General features: G+C 45.3%; 3 protein-coding genes across 23 annotated transcripts; 2 read left to right on the top strand and 1 right to left on the bottom strand.

Annotated features, from left to right (window-relative positions):
• The first annotated feature begins 1,726 nt into the window (after positions 1–1,726).
• LOC6731467 (extensin) lies at positions 1,727–15,131 on the top strand. Of its 21 annotated transcripts, XM_039291715.2 has the most exons (15): positions 6,186–6,405; positions 6,472–6,652; positions 6,712–7,017; positions 7,982–8,083; positions 8,331–8,435; positions 8,630–8,728; positions 8,809–8,907; positions 8,978–9,076; positions 9,176–9,436; positions 12,110–12,244; positions 12,360–12,458; positions 12,553–12,645; positions 12,831–12,896; positions 13,107–13,587; positions 14,059–14,266. In XM_039291715.2, the coding sequence occupies exons 1-15, from the start codon at positions 6,397–6,399 to the stop codon at positions 14,063–14,065; spliced, it is 2,142 nt and encodes a 713-aa protein (XP_039147649.1). In that variant the 5' UTR covers positions 6,186–6,396; the 3' UTR covers positions 14,066–14,266. The 21 variants fall into 21 exon arrangements, with proteins under 21 accessions (XP_016024146.1, XP_016024138.1, XP_016024139.1 ...); XM_016178664.3 differs by lacking the exon at positions 6,186–6,405 and adding an exon at positions 1,727–1,849 and having other exon boundaries at positions 9,176–12,244; XM_016178656.3 differs by lacking the exon at positions 6,186–6,405 and adding an exon at positions 1,727–2,210 and having other exon boundaries at positions 9,176–12,244.
• A 115-nt stretch (positions 15,132–15,246) lies between these two features.
• Positions 15,247–15,859, top strand: LOC27208784. Its single transcript, XM_016184342.3, has 3 exons — positions 15,247–15,359; positions 15,422–15,531; positions 15,586–15,859. The coding sequence occupies exons 1-3, from the start codon at positions 15,290–15,292 to the stop codon at positions 15,781–15,783; spliced, it is 378 nt and encodes a 125-aa protein (XP_016024130.1). The 5' UTR covers positions 15,247–15,289; the 3' UTR covers positions 15,784–15,859.
• Positions 15,854–17,160, bottom strand: LOC6731466. Its single transcript, XM_002078581.4, has 3 exons — positions 16,553–17,160; positions 16,098–16,499; positions 15,854–16,034 (listed from the first exon to the last, which is right to left on the bottom strand). Exons 1-3 carry the CDS (start codon positions 16,613–16,615, stop codon positions 15,990–15,992), a joined length of 510 nt encoding a protein of 169 aa, XP_002078617.1. The 5' UTR covers positions 16,616–17,160; the 3' UTR covers positions 15,854–15,989.
• Positions 17,161–17,332: the final 172 nt, after the last annotated feature.

Raw genomic sequence — 17,332 nt, 5'->3', positions numbered from 1 at the left:
AAACCGAATGCAAACCAAGCAGCAAAACAAGCCGAAACACCAACACCAAACGCAAACCAAAAGCGTATTTTGTAAAACTTTTGATACAGCATTTTGATACGAGATACGAACTATACACAGAAACCGCAAAGGTTTGTCTATGTTTATATATGAATGTGGTAGATAGTAAGCGTCCTTCGTACGACTATACATATGTGTAGCATTAGTCGCTCCACAAAACTGGTCATGTCATGTCCGTGATGATGATTCCTTTTGCTGAGCGGAGGGGCAGATCGGAGATAGAGTATCCGCAACATCCTTGCAGTAGCCACTATCCAGACTGCGGTCAACATATGCAATCTACAAACAAATTACACTACTAACTTATAATACGCGGCTTAGTTGATTTCTTGCGCCTATGCATATAGAGCTATATATAAATACATACGATAAACATACATATAAATACGAAATACGTCTATTGCCATGAAACCCACTCCCAGAAATATAAAAACAAAACCAAAAATCATCAACGTGATATTGCTAATAAAAGAACCGAAAATACTGCTGCTGTTTTATGCATAGTTGGGGCGTTTCGTGCAAATCAAAAGAACTGAAAACTTCAACTGTCTTCAAAGTGGCGGTGACATGTTGTCAACAATATTCATATCACAGCCAGCTTTGAGGAGCGTTGCGGTTTTTCACGCCCGACGACTTAAAAAAAACTTTCATTTATTTATGACATTTTATACGGAATTTAAAAAAAAGAAATCTCAAACAAGTTTCACGCTTAAATACATTTTTTATGACTTGCTTATAACATTGCTATTTAGCCTGAAAATATGCCACATAATTATGGAGGTTTGAAAAATAAACTTATCTTTCTACTGCATTTTGTTTTTTAAATAGTGGCTTATATGGCTTTATGGCCTACTATTAGGATATAAATGAATAAACAAACAAAAATTGGTTAAATCTAGATGTGTTGCTGTTCTTATGTAAATCCGATACCTGTATTTCATAAATATGAAAGTTAAGTATTAATAATTTTTCCACCAAAACTACTACTATTTCAATTTTGCAGTAAACGATTTTCCAATACAATTTAATCGTGGTTTCCCTGCCAATAATTTGTCATGCTCCATTAGGCACGTGTGTGGGTGAAGGCTGTCTGTGTGCCACCGCAGCAGTGGTCCATAGATTTTGGTGGGTCGGCGGGGCGGATTGATTTGCCGGGGGCAAGATCGACGTCTCGCATTACATAACCACAATCGAGCGGCATTATTTGCTGTGAGCACGGCCATAAATAGGCCTCTCGATGAGCGCAAACCCAGTCGAATTACAGATAGTCAATGAGCCATTAAGATACGATTGAACCGTGGGCAGGAGACCGGGGGCAATGTCTATCTAAGGCGACCTTCCCCTAGATACGACTTTCTTAAAATGCAAATGAGCCAATTAAATGGAAATCGATTTTAGGAAAGATGTTTTGGGCGGGGAAATTCTAGCCGACACCACTCCCAGAAAGTTAATTTGAATATTTTCTTAAAAGTATAAGTTCGCAATTGAAAATATTACGTACATAACAATAATAACAATATAGAGTTTGAAGTTTTCTATGAATGATTTCCCTATCAAAATCCTTTGCCAATTAACAGAGGAGACTTATGTTAACTCTTACGTAGACTGTTAACGCCAACGCGGTGGCTTACGTGACGTCTTGCATTCGTTACGTCGAAAATTTGAAACGAAAAGCGAGCGTTAGCGACTTGGTGCCGCAGTTTCTGTTCGACAGCTCTCGAGTGCGGTTCTAGCTAGCTCTCTTCTCTTTGCCTGAAACAAACTCAGCTCACAGCGGCCAATCCAATCGGTATAAATAAATCAGCGAAGTGTGTTTTGTTTTGGAAACCTCTAATAGACTTCAAACGCCAGTCGGAGACCGACACTCGAAAGCGGCTGTCACTTGAACCCAATCAACGAACGAATCAACGAAATAATAAATCAGCCACGAAACCAACTACAATAACAACGAATATAGCAATCACTTTCGGGTGAACAGATGTTTTGAATATCGCCCAAAAAACGCGACTAATCCTGGCAAGGACTGTATGCACTAAGCGCAATTAGCAACGCGATTAAGTGAAGTTTTTTACTGTGTAAAAGAAAGTTACGGAAATCAAACGATACAGCGGAAACAGGACGAGATACCCCAAATCGTAAAGTAGCCTGCGGTAAGGGTAAACTGGAGTAGGCGTTAACCAAGTCAGGTGGAGCCCGCCCGAAGCAGCCAGTGGATTGCGTGCTGACCCGAACCCAAAGTTCATTGACTGTCTGTCTGTCTAACTATTGGCATTTCCTGGTGGCATAGGGCTAGGTTCTAGGTTTCCCCACAGCCAGTCAGCTGTTCTGCTCCGCCCCCAAAAAACCACCCAGCTCCTCCCATTGTTTTGTCAATGACACTCGCGTTCCCGTATTGATGTCACTTGTTGGCATAGATGTAACCCTTCCGCGGTTCTTGATACCTTTACTTCACTTGCTCCACGAAGCCCATGACATCAGCTCTAATAACCGGTCGACCCGAGTCAGCTCATTTTTCAAAGTCACTGATTATGGCAGGCACAACACAAAAGCGCGTTGGCCAAAATAAAAAAAAAAATAATAACAAAGTAACGAATGGTAAAAGGTTAAATAGGAAAAAAAAAAAACTGCTAAGGGGAAATGCAATAATCGCTAAATAAATATTTATAAAATGACCCAATCGGGTATTCATGTATCCAAACATGCAAATTGTGTCAGCAGCAGCCAGTGATCTCAGGCTCTAGAATTTGGAAACGGATGTGATGGTACCATTCAATTTAGTAATTATCAACATTGGCCTTATGCCTTGAAAACGGAGTTTCAGAGAAGTTGTTGCCAATTTTTCCCGCCTCATTTCCCAGCTTTCTCTGGGTTTTCAAAGCCAAAACACGTTCGCTGCAAAGCACCGAGAATGTTGAGAAACTTAATTAGATTTGGACGATCGCAAACTAGTTCACACAGCTGACGTCAGTCGGTCTTGTCGTTTTTATCACAATCGAGAGTTCAGTTTGGCTTCTTGGCTCTCATGTTTTCATTTACCAGCTCTTTTCGGCCTTTTTGGCCTTTTACCGGCTGCTCTGCTCACTTGTTGTCGTTTTCTGTTTTTGGAAAGGAATCGCTCAACTTGTTCGTTGTTAATTAAACTTTTATACACAAAGTTACAAAAAACAGTCAATAGTTAATAGAGACAGCACACGAATTATGGCTATTTGGCTATATGTCTATATATCGCGGAGTCATGGAGTTTCTGCGTGGGTCGATCTGCCGTCTGGAAACCCAATTCCGAACTGGCTTTTTCGGACAACTCAATGTGGGCTAAAGGAAACGTCGGCCGCCGTATTTGGGCGTAAAAGCCGCCGAGTTGGCCGCCTGGAAATTGTCTAAATTTTGGGAATGAGCTCATATTTAATTCGCAGTTTTGGAGAGCGTGAAATGAAGTCGAAAGAACATAAAAACGTTTTCACTGAGTAATGATTGTTGATCATGTCAGAGATACAGATACCTCACAATCAGTACAAACGGGGGTATATCGATTCACAATGTAAATGAATAAAAACATGATTAAAAAATGATTTTTACATTCGGAATATTATTTCCATGTTAAGGAATCAATACAAGTAATTTTTTCACTTATTTCTAACCTACTTTATTATATTCAATCAAAGTGAATTAGTAAACACAACTTCACTTAACAGGGTATTTTAGTTTTATGACTGCAGTTTTTATTTATATTTTTAGAGTGAAAATCACAAATTAAAGCTGACGCGTTGTTTTCGTCACGGGTGCAGAGTCGTCGGGTCAACTGTGAGAATATCAATTTAAATCAAACAGAAACACATCATCATAAACAAATCACCGAAGGTCACAAAGATAATGCTGAAATATTTGCTGAAACACTCTGTAACTAATCATGAATGCCACTTTTTGTTACTCACAAAATGCATGCAAAATTTTATAGCTAGAAAGAGGGATCGAAAGTCGAGTGTGTGTGGGCGATTTTATTAAACTATATAGTTTAGCCGGTTTCTTTTCTCACTGACCCCCGTGCATAGATTATCGAGCATCACCATCTATAATTTGATTACTGAAATCTGATCGCCACATGCAAATTTATTGCATGAGCCAACGCTCTATTAACGTGATTAAATGCGACCTCCTGAACGGGCGAACCAAACATTATTCAATTGAAGTTGCACTCGGAAAAATAGCAAACACTATTTGGTGGTAATAACTTGGCTTATAAATTAAAGACATACATACATATTTTAAACATATATGATTTTGTATTTCAAATATCCTCTTTTAAAAAGCTGCAGTCCCTTATTATGTTTCAAAATTTCATTTGAAAGTCGAGCCATAAGCAACTTTACTATATTCTTGACAGTTTTGTTTTTATATATTAGATGACTATTATTCATTCACAATTTTCTTTCACGATTAAGCTTATTGTTTTTTAAAGATTTTTAATTGATCTCTTATCGATGCCATATGTGCATATTTAGACAGATTTCCTTCAATGCGAACAATGTGGGTGGTTGGCCAAGACTCTTTGTCTGACAGATGTCTGAGTTTGTTGGCTCAGCTGCCGGCTCTGATTCATCATAGATTTTCAGTTTTCTTCGCTGATCTTGGCCTCGAACAACAATTGAACAGGCAGTACGGTGTGTGGGCTTTCCAACCTCATGATGGTGATGTAAGAGTCGCCTTATAAGACTTATAAGCTGATGACTGACTGCCTTGCGAAGAGAACATTGTTTTTTGTACATATGTGAATTGCATGCGAGGTCAGGAGACGTATGTGGCAAGTAACAAGTGCGGCGGCTGGCGGGGAAAGTGAAGCCTTTCTTGGCAGGAGAACGACGGCTTTATTGGCCCTGTTAACAGCCAGGCCACGCCCCCTAACATTGTTGTAATTATTTACACAGGCTGGCGAATTTTCACGGCCAAAAGAAGTGGCACGCTTCGCATTTCCTTTGGGGTCTGGGTTTGTTTTTGTTTCGGTTTTAGTTTTAGTTCTAGCTTTTGCCTTCCTTGTCCGTCATGCAATTGTCGGCCATAAGTCATTAAAAGTAATCGTTTTGTTGGCTTACATGCCCCACAAAATGGGCAGCATTAGCACTTAGCATACACCCCTTCGTTTCGCTTCGATTCGGGGCACAACCTTGTTGACCAGGCCCCAAATCTCGGCGCCCGTCAAATCCGAATCCGTATCCAAATCCAGCCCCATATCGATTACACGCCCAGATGCCTGGTTCCTGGCGCTAAAAAGGTGGAAAGTTGGTAAGTTGGCAAGGTGGAGCGTGGATGGAACTCCTGATACCAGCCGGTACCGTCTGTTTTCCGATGTCTGCCCGCCTGTCGATGGGCAACACTTGGTGTCCCGTGTGCTGAGCTGTGAAAAGAAGGTCGTCACCCAGGGCAGCAGCAGGTTTTGGGGAATACGAATGTTGTTGAGGGGGGCTCTCATTAAAATATTTACTACATATATTCCTAACTAGCTGGAAACACTTTTATTGTGCACTTCTTTTGTTACGACTTAGTGGTAATCATATGTATAATAAACTTGTCTACCGTGGTAACTGCATTAAAATTCATTTGGTTTTCTCTTCGTATTTTATTGTTCCCTTTTTATAGGGAAATTTAATTTAAAGGTTGCAGCTTAAAATATGCTAGGCATCTTTGTAAACTTAAATTTATATTACTTATATAAATTAAGAGAACTTGAAGTTTATTGCCCTCTATTCAAAATCAAATACAACTGAAAGGCAAAGACCTAATAAGACTGTAATTTAAGTTCCTTAACTTTTTTTTGGTTGCACTGCAATCCCTGCAACTTGTGTCCCTGCCACTGACGCCCAAGAATTACGTGCCTACCGCAAAGTTATTGCCATTGTTTGTCTTTCGCGCGGCGCAACAAATTCGCGGCTCGAACAGAAATAACCTGCAACAAATGCCGAGCAACAGCAGAAGAAAAAGAGTGACAGCCGCCACACGACGCGCCCCCATCCACTGAATCCAAACGCCCATGGTATGGTATGGATATGTGGAGCCACACGCCCGGTTATTAGCCGCCCCATCGGAATTGGCCCAGAAAGTTCGAAACAACAGCCAGACGATTGATTTTTGTGTCATCGACTTGGCTGTTGGAGTAGGGCGGAATTTGGATTATTAGGTTACCCAAATTTAGGGGTCGAAGTATAGATTTCAGTAGTCAGCCCATCACCCACTCACAAGTGGAAATGTCATCGAAGGGAGTTCAGTAAATTTGGTCCTTAACTTTTTTTTTTACATTGGGGCACAGTTTTCAGACTTCGATACTACTAAGCCTAAGCCAACAAGATGAACAAGGTGGTTACTTGCAGATCTAAATAGCTAATGGCTTTCTTGATTTTGTTGTTTGGTTTCCTTCTCCAGGTCGAGTTCAAAAACAAGAACAAAGATCAGGGACCCTGCGCCCGCGTGCGTAAGATTCGTCCAATCAACATGGGCGGCAACGTGGAGCAGCGTCCTTGGACTCCAACCGTTAGGATCGGCAGGATCGCCGCCGAGACCACCAATCCGGGTCCAGCCACGGTTCAACTTCCAACCTTGATAGGTAAGCTTTTGGATTGGTTTAATGTTGCTGGATATATAACTTATTGAAAATCCCTTTAGGCAGCAAAGTTCCCGACTCCAAGAAGAAGGCCGCTCCCTCGTACTCCTTTGGCCACAAGTTGGGCGGAAAGTACGACACCTCCGGACCGGGTCCGGCGCAATACAATGTTACTGGTATGCGGGCCAAGGGTCGGGATTATCCTCGAGCTGCCACTCTGCAGAGCAGACCCAAGGAACTGACGCGCTTCTCGAATCCCGGACCTGGAGAGTACGATGTGGTGCCGGCGGCCAAGGCGGTGATCGATGCCACGCCCAAGTACACCTTTGGCCAACGGCCAGTCGCGTTGAAAACCTTCCAGATACCAGGTGAGTCTCGGGCTTCTTCCACTGGTGTTTGAATGGTGTTTTGGACTTGATGTTGGATTTTGGAGTTGGATCTGAAAATTGAATTTGAATTTGGCGTTGAATTCGGTGTTTGTTGCGGGCTGGTGCTGTTTTTTGTTGCATGCGCGGACTGAGGAGATCATCAATCAATTTCAATCATGGATCATCATTGTACATAGAAGCGAACTCATTAACTAATCCGAATCCATGCCAGTTGCATCCTCCTGCAAGCAGCGCGTAAGTTGCTACCGCCCCTTTCTTCCACTTTCTCCCACTTTCTATCTCTATCTCAGTAGCTAGTGTAGTGCGTAGCCGCATTTCGTAGATTATTCTGCTGTATCTTTGGGTATCCTTGCGATTGAATCGTAGTTATGTCACCCCGTAAAGTGCGTGAATGTTTTGCTTTTTCTATTCTATTCTATTATTTTTGGTGCAAATACCTTTATTAAAAAATACTTCATTATAATTTAAATCTTCAGTAAATGTCTGTCGTTGAGCATTTCTGTGAGCTTTTATAACAGATTTATTGGATTTCTTCATATCTCATTCTCTAAACTTTCTTTGTTTACCTAAAAAATATACAAATTAACGTAGGAGGAATTGCCAATGTCTTTATAAGGTCATCCATTTTGTGAAAGATTATCTGCAACTTGACTCAAAGTGATTCAGACAAATTAGTTATTTTTATTTATGAGTCAAACGGAAACGGAGATCAGATGTCTTAATTTCTCATAAATATTTCTATTTAAGCTTACACGTATTCTAATTCTCATTTATTATTTCCCATATTCTTAGATTTTTCTAGCTACACAGTGTTTTATGTATATGTGTTACTTTAGTGGTTCAGTAATTTGTGTGAATTTGTTTTTTGTGTTGCCTGATTTGATTTTAATTTGAAACGTTTTTCTCTTTCAATGAATGATTGCCGTGGCAAATCGAGACTCAGGTCCCAACCATTATCAAGTGGTGCCACTTGATGTCGTCAAGCGGCGAGCCCCACGATACTCCTTTCGCATTAAGGTTAACGTGTATTTGGTTAACAATCCAGGTAACCCAACTAACTGCCCATACTTCGTCCACGTTGCGTTTTAGTGTTGGTGTTGGTCTAGCTCCGCTCTCTAACTTCTAACCCGATCAATCAATCCCCACCTCATCACTAATTCCCGAAATAATGTATCTTTCTATGCGTATATCTGTATCTGTATTTCACCCACTCTTAGTCGTAGTTCACCTAGTGTAGACCTCTAGTTTTGATTCGAGTAGACTAAAATCGAATGTTTTATTAACACTAACAGCTCCGAATAGCTATTGCCCTGAAAAGGTCACGCAATCAAAAAAGAATGCGCCACGCTACACTTTCGGTAGACGAACTAAAATCGAACACGATCAGGGCACACCAGGTAATAAATCCCAGCTCCCCCAGTAACTGTATCTGTATCTGTAACTGCAACTGTAACTGTAACTGTATCCGTATCTACCCCAATCGAGGCACCACTTGCTCAAGCGAACCCAATTGGACAGTATCTATAGCGCTTTCCTTTTCAATTCCCGCAACTTCTGGCCAACTTAATACTGATATCCATCCCATTCGCAGCTCCTGGCGCATATTGTCCAGAGAAGGTGAAGCTCAACAAGACGCCAGAGTTCAGTTTCGGCATCAAGCACCATGAACAGCGACCAGATTACACTCCAGGTTTGTGAATAGTATGCCTCTTAGGTTTGAGCCACGTTAATAGCTGCTTCATGGTTTCACCACGACGACACTTTCATTAGCGCCAGGCACCTACAAGCCCGAGCAGGTTGTCCTCGAACACATTCCCGCCTACAGCTTCGGCTTGAAAACCAAACACATCCAGGTCAGCGACACTCCAGGTAAGGCTTCCCGCTCAGCTGCGAGTAGTAACTTGGCTTACAGCGCACACCTTTTTGTCCTTATGACCAGCACCCGGTGCCTACAGCCCCGAAAAGTCACGGTTGCACTCCACACCCGCTTACTCAATCGCCGGAAAGGCCTCGCAAGATGTGGTCGATTGCACACCTGGTGAGTTAAAGAATCGCACTTCAATGGATCTTAGTCTTAGCGTGCGACCCACACAACAAACCAAACTTTCACACCATATCTTCACCCAATCTCTTGCAGCACCCGGAGCATACGAACCCGAGAAGTGCGTCCTTAGCAGGACGCCTGCCTTCAGCTTTGGCCACCGCGCCGAGCTGACCAAGTCCAGTGACACACCGGCGCCGGGCACCTACAATCCGGAGAAGGTGCGGATGGACCACACGCCCGCATTCACCCTGTCCGGACGACCCGAGACGAGGTCCGTGAGCGAGACTCCGGCGCCCGGTTCGTATGCCCCGGAAAAGTATCGCAACGATCGAACGCCGGCCTTCACCTTCGGCGGTAAGCACGAGCAGCGACTCGAGAGCTTCACTCCGGCACCGGGCGACTACTGTCCCGAAAAAGTTCGGCACGATCACAATCCCGCTTTCTCATTCGCCGGTCGCCACGATCTGCACAAGCCAAGCGACACACCAGCACCCGGAGCCTACGACACTGAGAAAGTCCGGCAAGATCACAATCCGGCCTTCTCCTTTGCCGGTCGCCACGATCTGCACAAGCCCAGTGAAACGCCCGCTCCGGGCGCCTACTCAACGCAGAAGGTGCGACAAGATAACAATCCTGCCTTCTCGATGGCCGGGAAGTACAGTCAGAAGGTGGCCAGCGACAGTCCGGCTCCTGGAACCTACTGTCCCGAGAAGGTCCGCTTGGACCACACTCCCGCCTACAGCTTTGGCGTAAAGAGTGATCCCAAAGTAGAGAATAACACTCCAGCCCCGGGTGATTATCATCCCGAAAAGGTTAGGCAGGATCATAATCCCGCATTTTCGTTCGCCGGTCGTCACGACCTTCAGAAACCAGACCACACTCCCGCTCCTGGAGCCTACTTCCCGGAGAAAGTCAGACTGGATCACAATCCAGCATTCTCAATGGCCGGCAAGTATGATGCCAAGGTTACCAATGATACACCTGCTCCTGGTGATTACAGCCCCGAGAAAGTTAGGCAGGATACTAACCTAGCGTACTCCTTTGCTGGCCGCCATGATCTTCACAAGCCCAGCGAGACTCCCGCTCCAGGTGCTTACTCGCCGGAGAAGGTGAGGCTAGATCACAATCCAGCTTTCACGATGGCTGGCAAGCACGACCAGAAGATTTTAAATGGCACTCCGGCCCCAGGAGACTACAGTCCCGAAAAGTGTAGATTAGACCACACACCTGCTTACAGTTTTGGGGGAAAGAATGATCCTAAAATTGAAAACAACACCCCGGCTCCAGGAGATTACCATCCGGAGAAGGTGAGGCTGGACCACAATCCAGCTTACTCCTTTGCCGGTCGTCACGATCTTCATAAGCCAAGTGATACTCCTGCTCCAGGAGCATACTCGCCCGAGAAGGTACGTCAAGATCATAACCCAGCATTTTCAATGGCAGGCAAGCCAGTTGAAAAGCTAACTAATGGTACTCCGGCTCCCGGAGACTACAGCCCGGAGAAAGTACGTTTAGACCATACTCCGGCCTATACTTTCGGTGGCAAAAACGATCCGAAAGTAGAGAACAATACTCCCGCTCCAGGGGATTATCATCCCGAAAAGGTCAGGCAAGATCATAACCCAGCTTTCTCCTTTGCTGGTCGCCACGATCTTCACAAACCGAATGATACTCCCGCCCCTGGTGCCTACTGTCCGGAGAAGGTCCGTCAGGATCATAATCCCGCCTTCTCAATGGCGGGTAAGCATACCCAAAAGGTCGCCAGCGACACTCCAGCTCCGGGCGATTACAGTCCGGAAAAGGTGCGTCTAGATCACACACCTGCCTACACTTTTGGGGGAAAGAACGATCCCAAAGTTGAAAGCAACACCCCAGCTCCAGGTGACTATCATCCCGAGAAAGTTAGGCAAGATCATAACCCAGCATTCTCTTTCGCTGGCCGTCATGATCTTCAAAAACCTAGCGACACTCCCGCTCCTGGAGCCTATTTCCCTGAAAAAGTCAGACAGGATCATAATCCTGCTTTCACAATGGCCGGAAAGCATGATCCTAAAGTTTCTAACGACACTCCTGCCCCTGGCGACTACAGTCCCGAAAAGGTCCGTCTAGATTACACACCTTCCTTTACCTTTGCTGGTAAAAATAATCCCAAAGTTGAAAACAATACCCCAGCTCCAGGTGACTATCATCCCGAGAAAGTTAGACAAGATCACAATCCCGCCTTTTCCTTTGCCGGTCGACACGATCTTCATAAGCCCAGTGACACCCCTGCTCCAGGAGCATACTCGCCGGAGAAGGTAAGGCAAGATCACAATCCTGCATTCTCTATGGCTGGTAAATACATTGAGAAGATTACCAATGGCACCCCAGCTCCAGGTGACTACTGTCCCGAGAAGGTCCGCTTGGATCACACTCCAGCTTTCACATTCGGGGGCAAGAATGATCCCAAGGTTGAGAACAACACACCGGCACCAGGAGATTATCACCCTGAAAAGGTTAGGCAAGATCATGTCCCCGCATTTTCCTTCGCCGGCCGTCATGATCTCCATAAGCCCAGTGAGACTCCTGCCCCCGGAGCTTACTCCCCCGAGAAAGTTAGGCAGGACCACAATCCTGCCTTTTCAATGGCCGGCAAGCATGACCCAAAGGTGACCAATGACACTCCAGCTCCCGGGGACTACCACCCCGAGAAAGTTAGGCTAGATCACAATCCCGCCTTCTCCTTCGCCGGTCGCCATGACCTGCAGAAGCCCAGCGAAACGCCCGCACCCGGAGACTACTTCCCGGAGAAGGTCAGGCAGGACTTCAATCCGGCGTTCACCTTCGCCGGCAAACACGATCCGAGATCACTGAGTGAATCCCCCGCTCCCGGCGACTACAGCCCCGAGAAGGTGCGACTGGACCATGCACCCGCTTACAGCTTTGGCGGCAAGCACGACATCAAGACGGAGCACCTTCATCCCGCGCCATGCGACTACGCCCCCGAGAAAGTTCGTCTCGACCATACACCCGCCTACACCATTGCAGGTCGTCCAGCCGCCGATCACGTGAGCCAGACGCCGGCTCCCTGCGACTACCATCCGGAGCAGTGCCAGGTGGACAGCACACCAGCGTTCACCTTCGGCATGCGACTGGGAAGGGAACGCATCTCCGATACACCAGGCAAGTAACTTCCAAAGGAAGCCATTAAGCTAAAAAGCCGCATTAGGATGCGTTCCTTAAAGGATGTGTAGGGTTAGATCCTTAATTATCCTAACGAGCATCAGTACCATTGCAGCACCCTCCGCCTATGAGCCGGAGAAGCACTCACTGCACTCCACACCCGCCTACAGCTTTGGCACCAAGTCGGATATCCGCGTGACCACCGATGCTCCAGGTAAATAGTGGCCTCGATCGGTGTTGCATGTTTCTTTTGTGTGTATTGCATGTTTCCCGCTTCTTTGTTTGTTCTCCCACGTCCACCCATTTAGCCCCTGGTCACTATCATCCCGAGCAGTGCAAGCTGGACAGCTCGCCAGCCTATAGCTTTGGCCTGAAGACAGTGCCCACTGCATCGCTGCCAGGTAGGTGATACACGATTCCGCTTTTCTTGGTGCCGGATTCCGCAGACTCCGTCCGGATCCCTACGATCTTGTTTTGTTTTTGTGCTTATTTGTTTCTTGTTCCATGTTTGTTCGCACACATTTTTTGGTATTCTGGCCATGCTATCATCCGTTTCGAATCCCTGTAAATACACACAAATCACCAGAACCCAAAGGCGCGTACATAGAAGATCGCATTGTCCAGAGACGCGAACGCCGTCTGGCTAGTCCCGGTAAGAGTCCATTCAATCATTAAACTGCCAGCGTTTCAAGTGATGACCTTGATTTGATATAGATATAAAAACTGTTTCAAAATCTGATCTACTTGAATCGCTTTCTTCATGTAGAATAAAATGTGCTTTTTATATTCACAACCCCGCACCATCTCATTGTTGGAATTCTTTCTTGTCAATTTATGATTTTACACAAATACCAAAACTTAGTGCGCAACAATGCGGAATGCACCACCACAACCACCAACCACACCAACAACAATGCTGGTAGCAGCACCACCACAACAACCACCACCACCACGACAAAGACCTTCATAAACGGAGTGGAGCAGCCGCAGCTGCAGAAGAAGGAGACTACCAAGCAGGTGAATGGCACCCACAAGGAGCTTAAGTCCGCACCACAAACACAAGCACCGCTAAGCAATGGCAATATCGTTTCCAATGGCAACCACTCGAAGATGGTCAGCACCACCACCAGGATTCAGGAAGTTGCCCATGGCCAAAAGGAGATTGGCAACCTGAAGGTGGTGGCCAGCGGTAAGTCGGATGCCAGTGCCACCAAGGCGGCGGCTGTGAGCCACCAGACCGTGGTGCAGGCGGATGGCGCCATCGTGACCAGTGGCCAATCTTCGAGGATGCAGACGGTCAAGTACGCTGTGGAGGCGAGCAGCGTGCAGGAGAAGATTATCAGGTAACAGGAGTAAATTCACTCATACGCAACGTTGCATTTACTCATAAATCTTCAGCGTAAATATTCCTGATTTGTATTCATGAAAATAACAACAGAATTATTGACATAACATATATAAAAGTAGCTTTTTTCACAAGAAAACGATGTTTACCTTTTACGAAACACATGTCGTATGAGTAATATTTCAATATTTGACTTTTTTATTATGTTTTCTTAAGAACTACGATTTTATTGAACTCTTCCGAATGTTAACTGATATTAGTACTCCCAATTGTTTGGTGTCCGTTTCCGTTTCGTGTGTTTATTTGCAGGCACGTCATGTCAAGACCACGATCACCCAATCCAACCCGAAACTAACCCGAACCATTCAAACACCAGCCCAAGAGACAAGCCATTGAATTAACCCCCCGACCAGCAAATTAATTTACTATCCCAACTAACTAATTACACACATTTTGCCATCATTGACAGCTCCTAATGTCTACAAAATACCGACCGTCATGGGCAGCAGCAAGGAGGGCAAGATTCGCTCGGCTCCGGCTTACACGATTACGGGTCGCGAGAAGCCTCCGCTGATTCCGGTGATGATCTTCCCCGGACCCGGTTACTACGACGGCGAGTACACGGTGGTCAAGCCAAAGCCGCCAGTCTTCTCCATGCGCGGCAAGTACAAGATGGGCAGCGAGGACTCGAAGCCCGGACCCGGAGCGCACTGTCCGGAGAAGGTGAGTCAGATCTCGTCCTTAAGTCCTAGAAGAGTTCGTAAGATTATTGAGATTCAGAAACAAATTTTCCCTGAATTATTTTTTGTGGGTAAGGGTAATGTGCCGTTGGTGGTACATTGGAAAGGTCAGATGTAAATTATGTGAGTTCTTTGGAAACCCATGACCTTTGATAATTACCATAACCTGTGGGGGCAATCACTGCATGCAAATAGATTTCACCTCATCCTGATCCCTCCCACAGTACTGGGAGAAACGATCGCCTCCTGCCATATCCTTTGGCATCCTGCACTCCCCCTATATCAAGAAACCAATGCCAGTCAACGTTCCGCAGCGTTGTGTCCGCTCTTTGTTGGAGAATCGGGCGGACAAGCCCTACGACAATATTTGAGAATGTGCACACATGTATTTTGTCATTAAATTCCTTTGGTCAACACAGTATAATCAATGTGTTCTTTCTGCCTTCCAAATACTTTTCCTGATAGGTAAACCTCTCCCATGTGCCCGCCTACAGCTTTGGGATCAAGCACTCGCAGTATTTGGGTCGCCTGAACGAGAAGAACACCGAGTTTGACTACAGCTTTTCCGGGATCTGCTAGATGAAGCTGAAGCTGAAGCTGGAGCGCTTCCACTTACCAAATCCTCACTCTGCCCAAGACGGTCTTCGATGAACAGCTTCCTTACCTTAACTACACTACCTTCGCTACTCGTATCGGACTAACCATAAGTTTTAATTGTTTCTCAAACGTATTTGTAAGCCGAAAGTTTTGTGGAATGTTACAATTGTATACACTGATATATAAAGAGATATTACTAATATAATTAGCCAAGATGTTTTCTTGAGCCTTCATTTGGTGATCCACGCAAATATACCATTTACTTTTATGGCAAATTGCAAATTTCATGCTTGATGCGGTGTTAAGTATTAATGCTCTGCCAGTTGGATGACCACTTAGTCTCCAACCATCTGATGATCCGTCATGAAGCTATTGCTGTTGGCGGCGATTGTTGCCCTCGGTTGGCTTCTTATAGAGGCTGCCAAGAGCAGGAGTAAGATTGAACTTGATACTCAATGTGTAGGTCAGCCATTCACTCAGTTACCAATCTTCCAGCGAAGAACAGCTCCTGCCTGGTAAAAAACAAGTATCCCCCCGAATCCTCTTGTAGATCAACGCGTCGGGAATTCTTTGTCTTCCACCGGGTTCTATTCGACTGCATAAAGGTAGAACCGAGAAACGATCATAAGCATATCCTTAAAATCCTTCGACTATTCAAGGTGACCACAAATTGTCGCAGGATCTACAGGAGGAATGAGTTCGATAGTTTGGAATCTTGCAGAAATGCTTGTCACTACCACATGGCTGAACCAAGTCCGCCACCAGCCCGCAATGGTACGACTGCTGCACCTGGAGATGCCTCCGGAGCGCCAGGAGACGCTGCACCAGCAGATCCAGCTGCACCGCCAGCTGCATAGTGATCTTCAGGCTCAGACCCAAAAAAGAGAATTTAATTAAATTCTCTCAGATATTTGAAGTTTCTGATAATTTCAATTCGGTATTTTCTGTATATTTAATCACTGTGTGTGCACCGCATTACCAGTTTTGATTGCCCTCGTATTTACAACTACATGATTTGCAAGACTCATAACACAAACATAAGACCACCGATCGGATTCCGCCACTAGTTCTTGGTGATCTCGATTTCGGCATGCATGCAGGACTTGCCCTGAAGGAAAATACAACAAGTTGTCACCGAAATATCCGTCATATATATTGCAAACAAACTCACCGTGTCATGCTTGACCTCCGAATCGATGATGAGGTGACCGCGAGCCATGCCCAACATGGCCTTGTACTTGCTCAGATCCACGGAGTGATCGTTGGCGCACACCTTCTCCTCGGCCACTGGACAGGAGGATGGTGCTCCGAAGAGCTTCAGCATATCCTTGCCTTCGGTGGTGGCCTGGTCAATGGCGGCGCACAGATCGATCTTGCCCTCCTTCATCACGATGCCATCCTTCTGGACCTTGAACTTGGCCACGGCGGTGCCGAAGGGCTTGTTGATGATACAGCCCGAGGGTATCAGCTCACACTTCTTGTTCAGCTTCAGGCTGAAGTCACTGCCCACCGTCATAATGGCATCCTCGCCGGCACAGTTCTCCATCTTGACCAGCTTGGCTTTGTAGCCATTCTGGACATAAGATAGCTTATAGATCTGGTCTACTGGACACCTGCCATACTTACACAAGCCAAGGCTGCCTGGAAGCCCACGCAGCTGAGCAGGAACACGCAGATCAGACGCAACATTCTGTTCACTCCACGTTTTGGATGAGTTTGAAAACTCCTGGACGGCCTAACCCCTATTTATATGGAACTTTCGCTGGCCTCGTTTCCCCCGAAATCCACAATTATTTGCGCATTAAGCGGTATTTGGCTGCAGCGATCAGTGATCGTTCGGCTCAATTGATTGCTGAAACTCCACTGGCCAGACGGTCATCCATTAGACCGCTCTAAATGTCGGAAATATTATGGAACTTTATGGCCGTCCAATTTTAATTACACCCACGACATGGTATTGTTTGTGTTCCTAGCGTGTCACTGGAGTTTGATCTCTTGATCTCCCGGAATGTGAATGGGTTTGCATTCGAAACTATATGGACTCATCAGAAGTCCGTTGAAATCAGTTTTCTGTAATTGATAAGTGGCCATCACTCTTGTTACTTGTATGCCATGTCACTGCTTTGTTAGTCGCAGATATGATTGAATGCGAAGTTGGGGCTCAAAGCCACCCAGTGGGGCTTTAAATGGCATGCAACAGATTGAAATGTAGCAACACGGATGTTCGACAAATAATCAAGACCATTTTCGTGGCAAAAATGTAATGGGCTACGATCAGATGGTTTGTTTTTTAAAACAACCTTATTATTTATTAAGTTCATTATTACTGATCTTCAAATCGAAGTAGATTATTTATACTTAGTGTACTAATCACATTAGATCCGACAATTTACATATGTTGTTGTT

Source organism: Drosophila simulans, chromosome 2L, assembly GCF_016746395.2.
Source record: "Drosophila simulans strain w501 chromosome 2L, Prin_Dsim_3.1, whole genome shotgun sequence".
Classification (NCBI taxonomy): Eukaryota; Metazoa; Arthropoda; class Insecta; order Diptera; family Drosophilidae; genus Drosophila; species Drosophila simulans.
The sequence above is the reverse complement of the archived record's forward strand: the minus strand, read 5'-3'. Positions and strand labels throughout refer to the sequence as shown.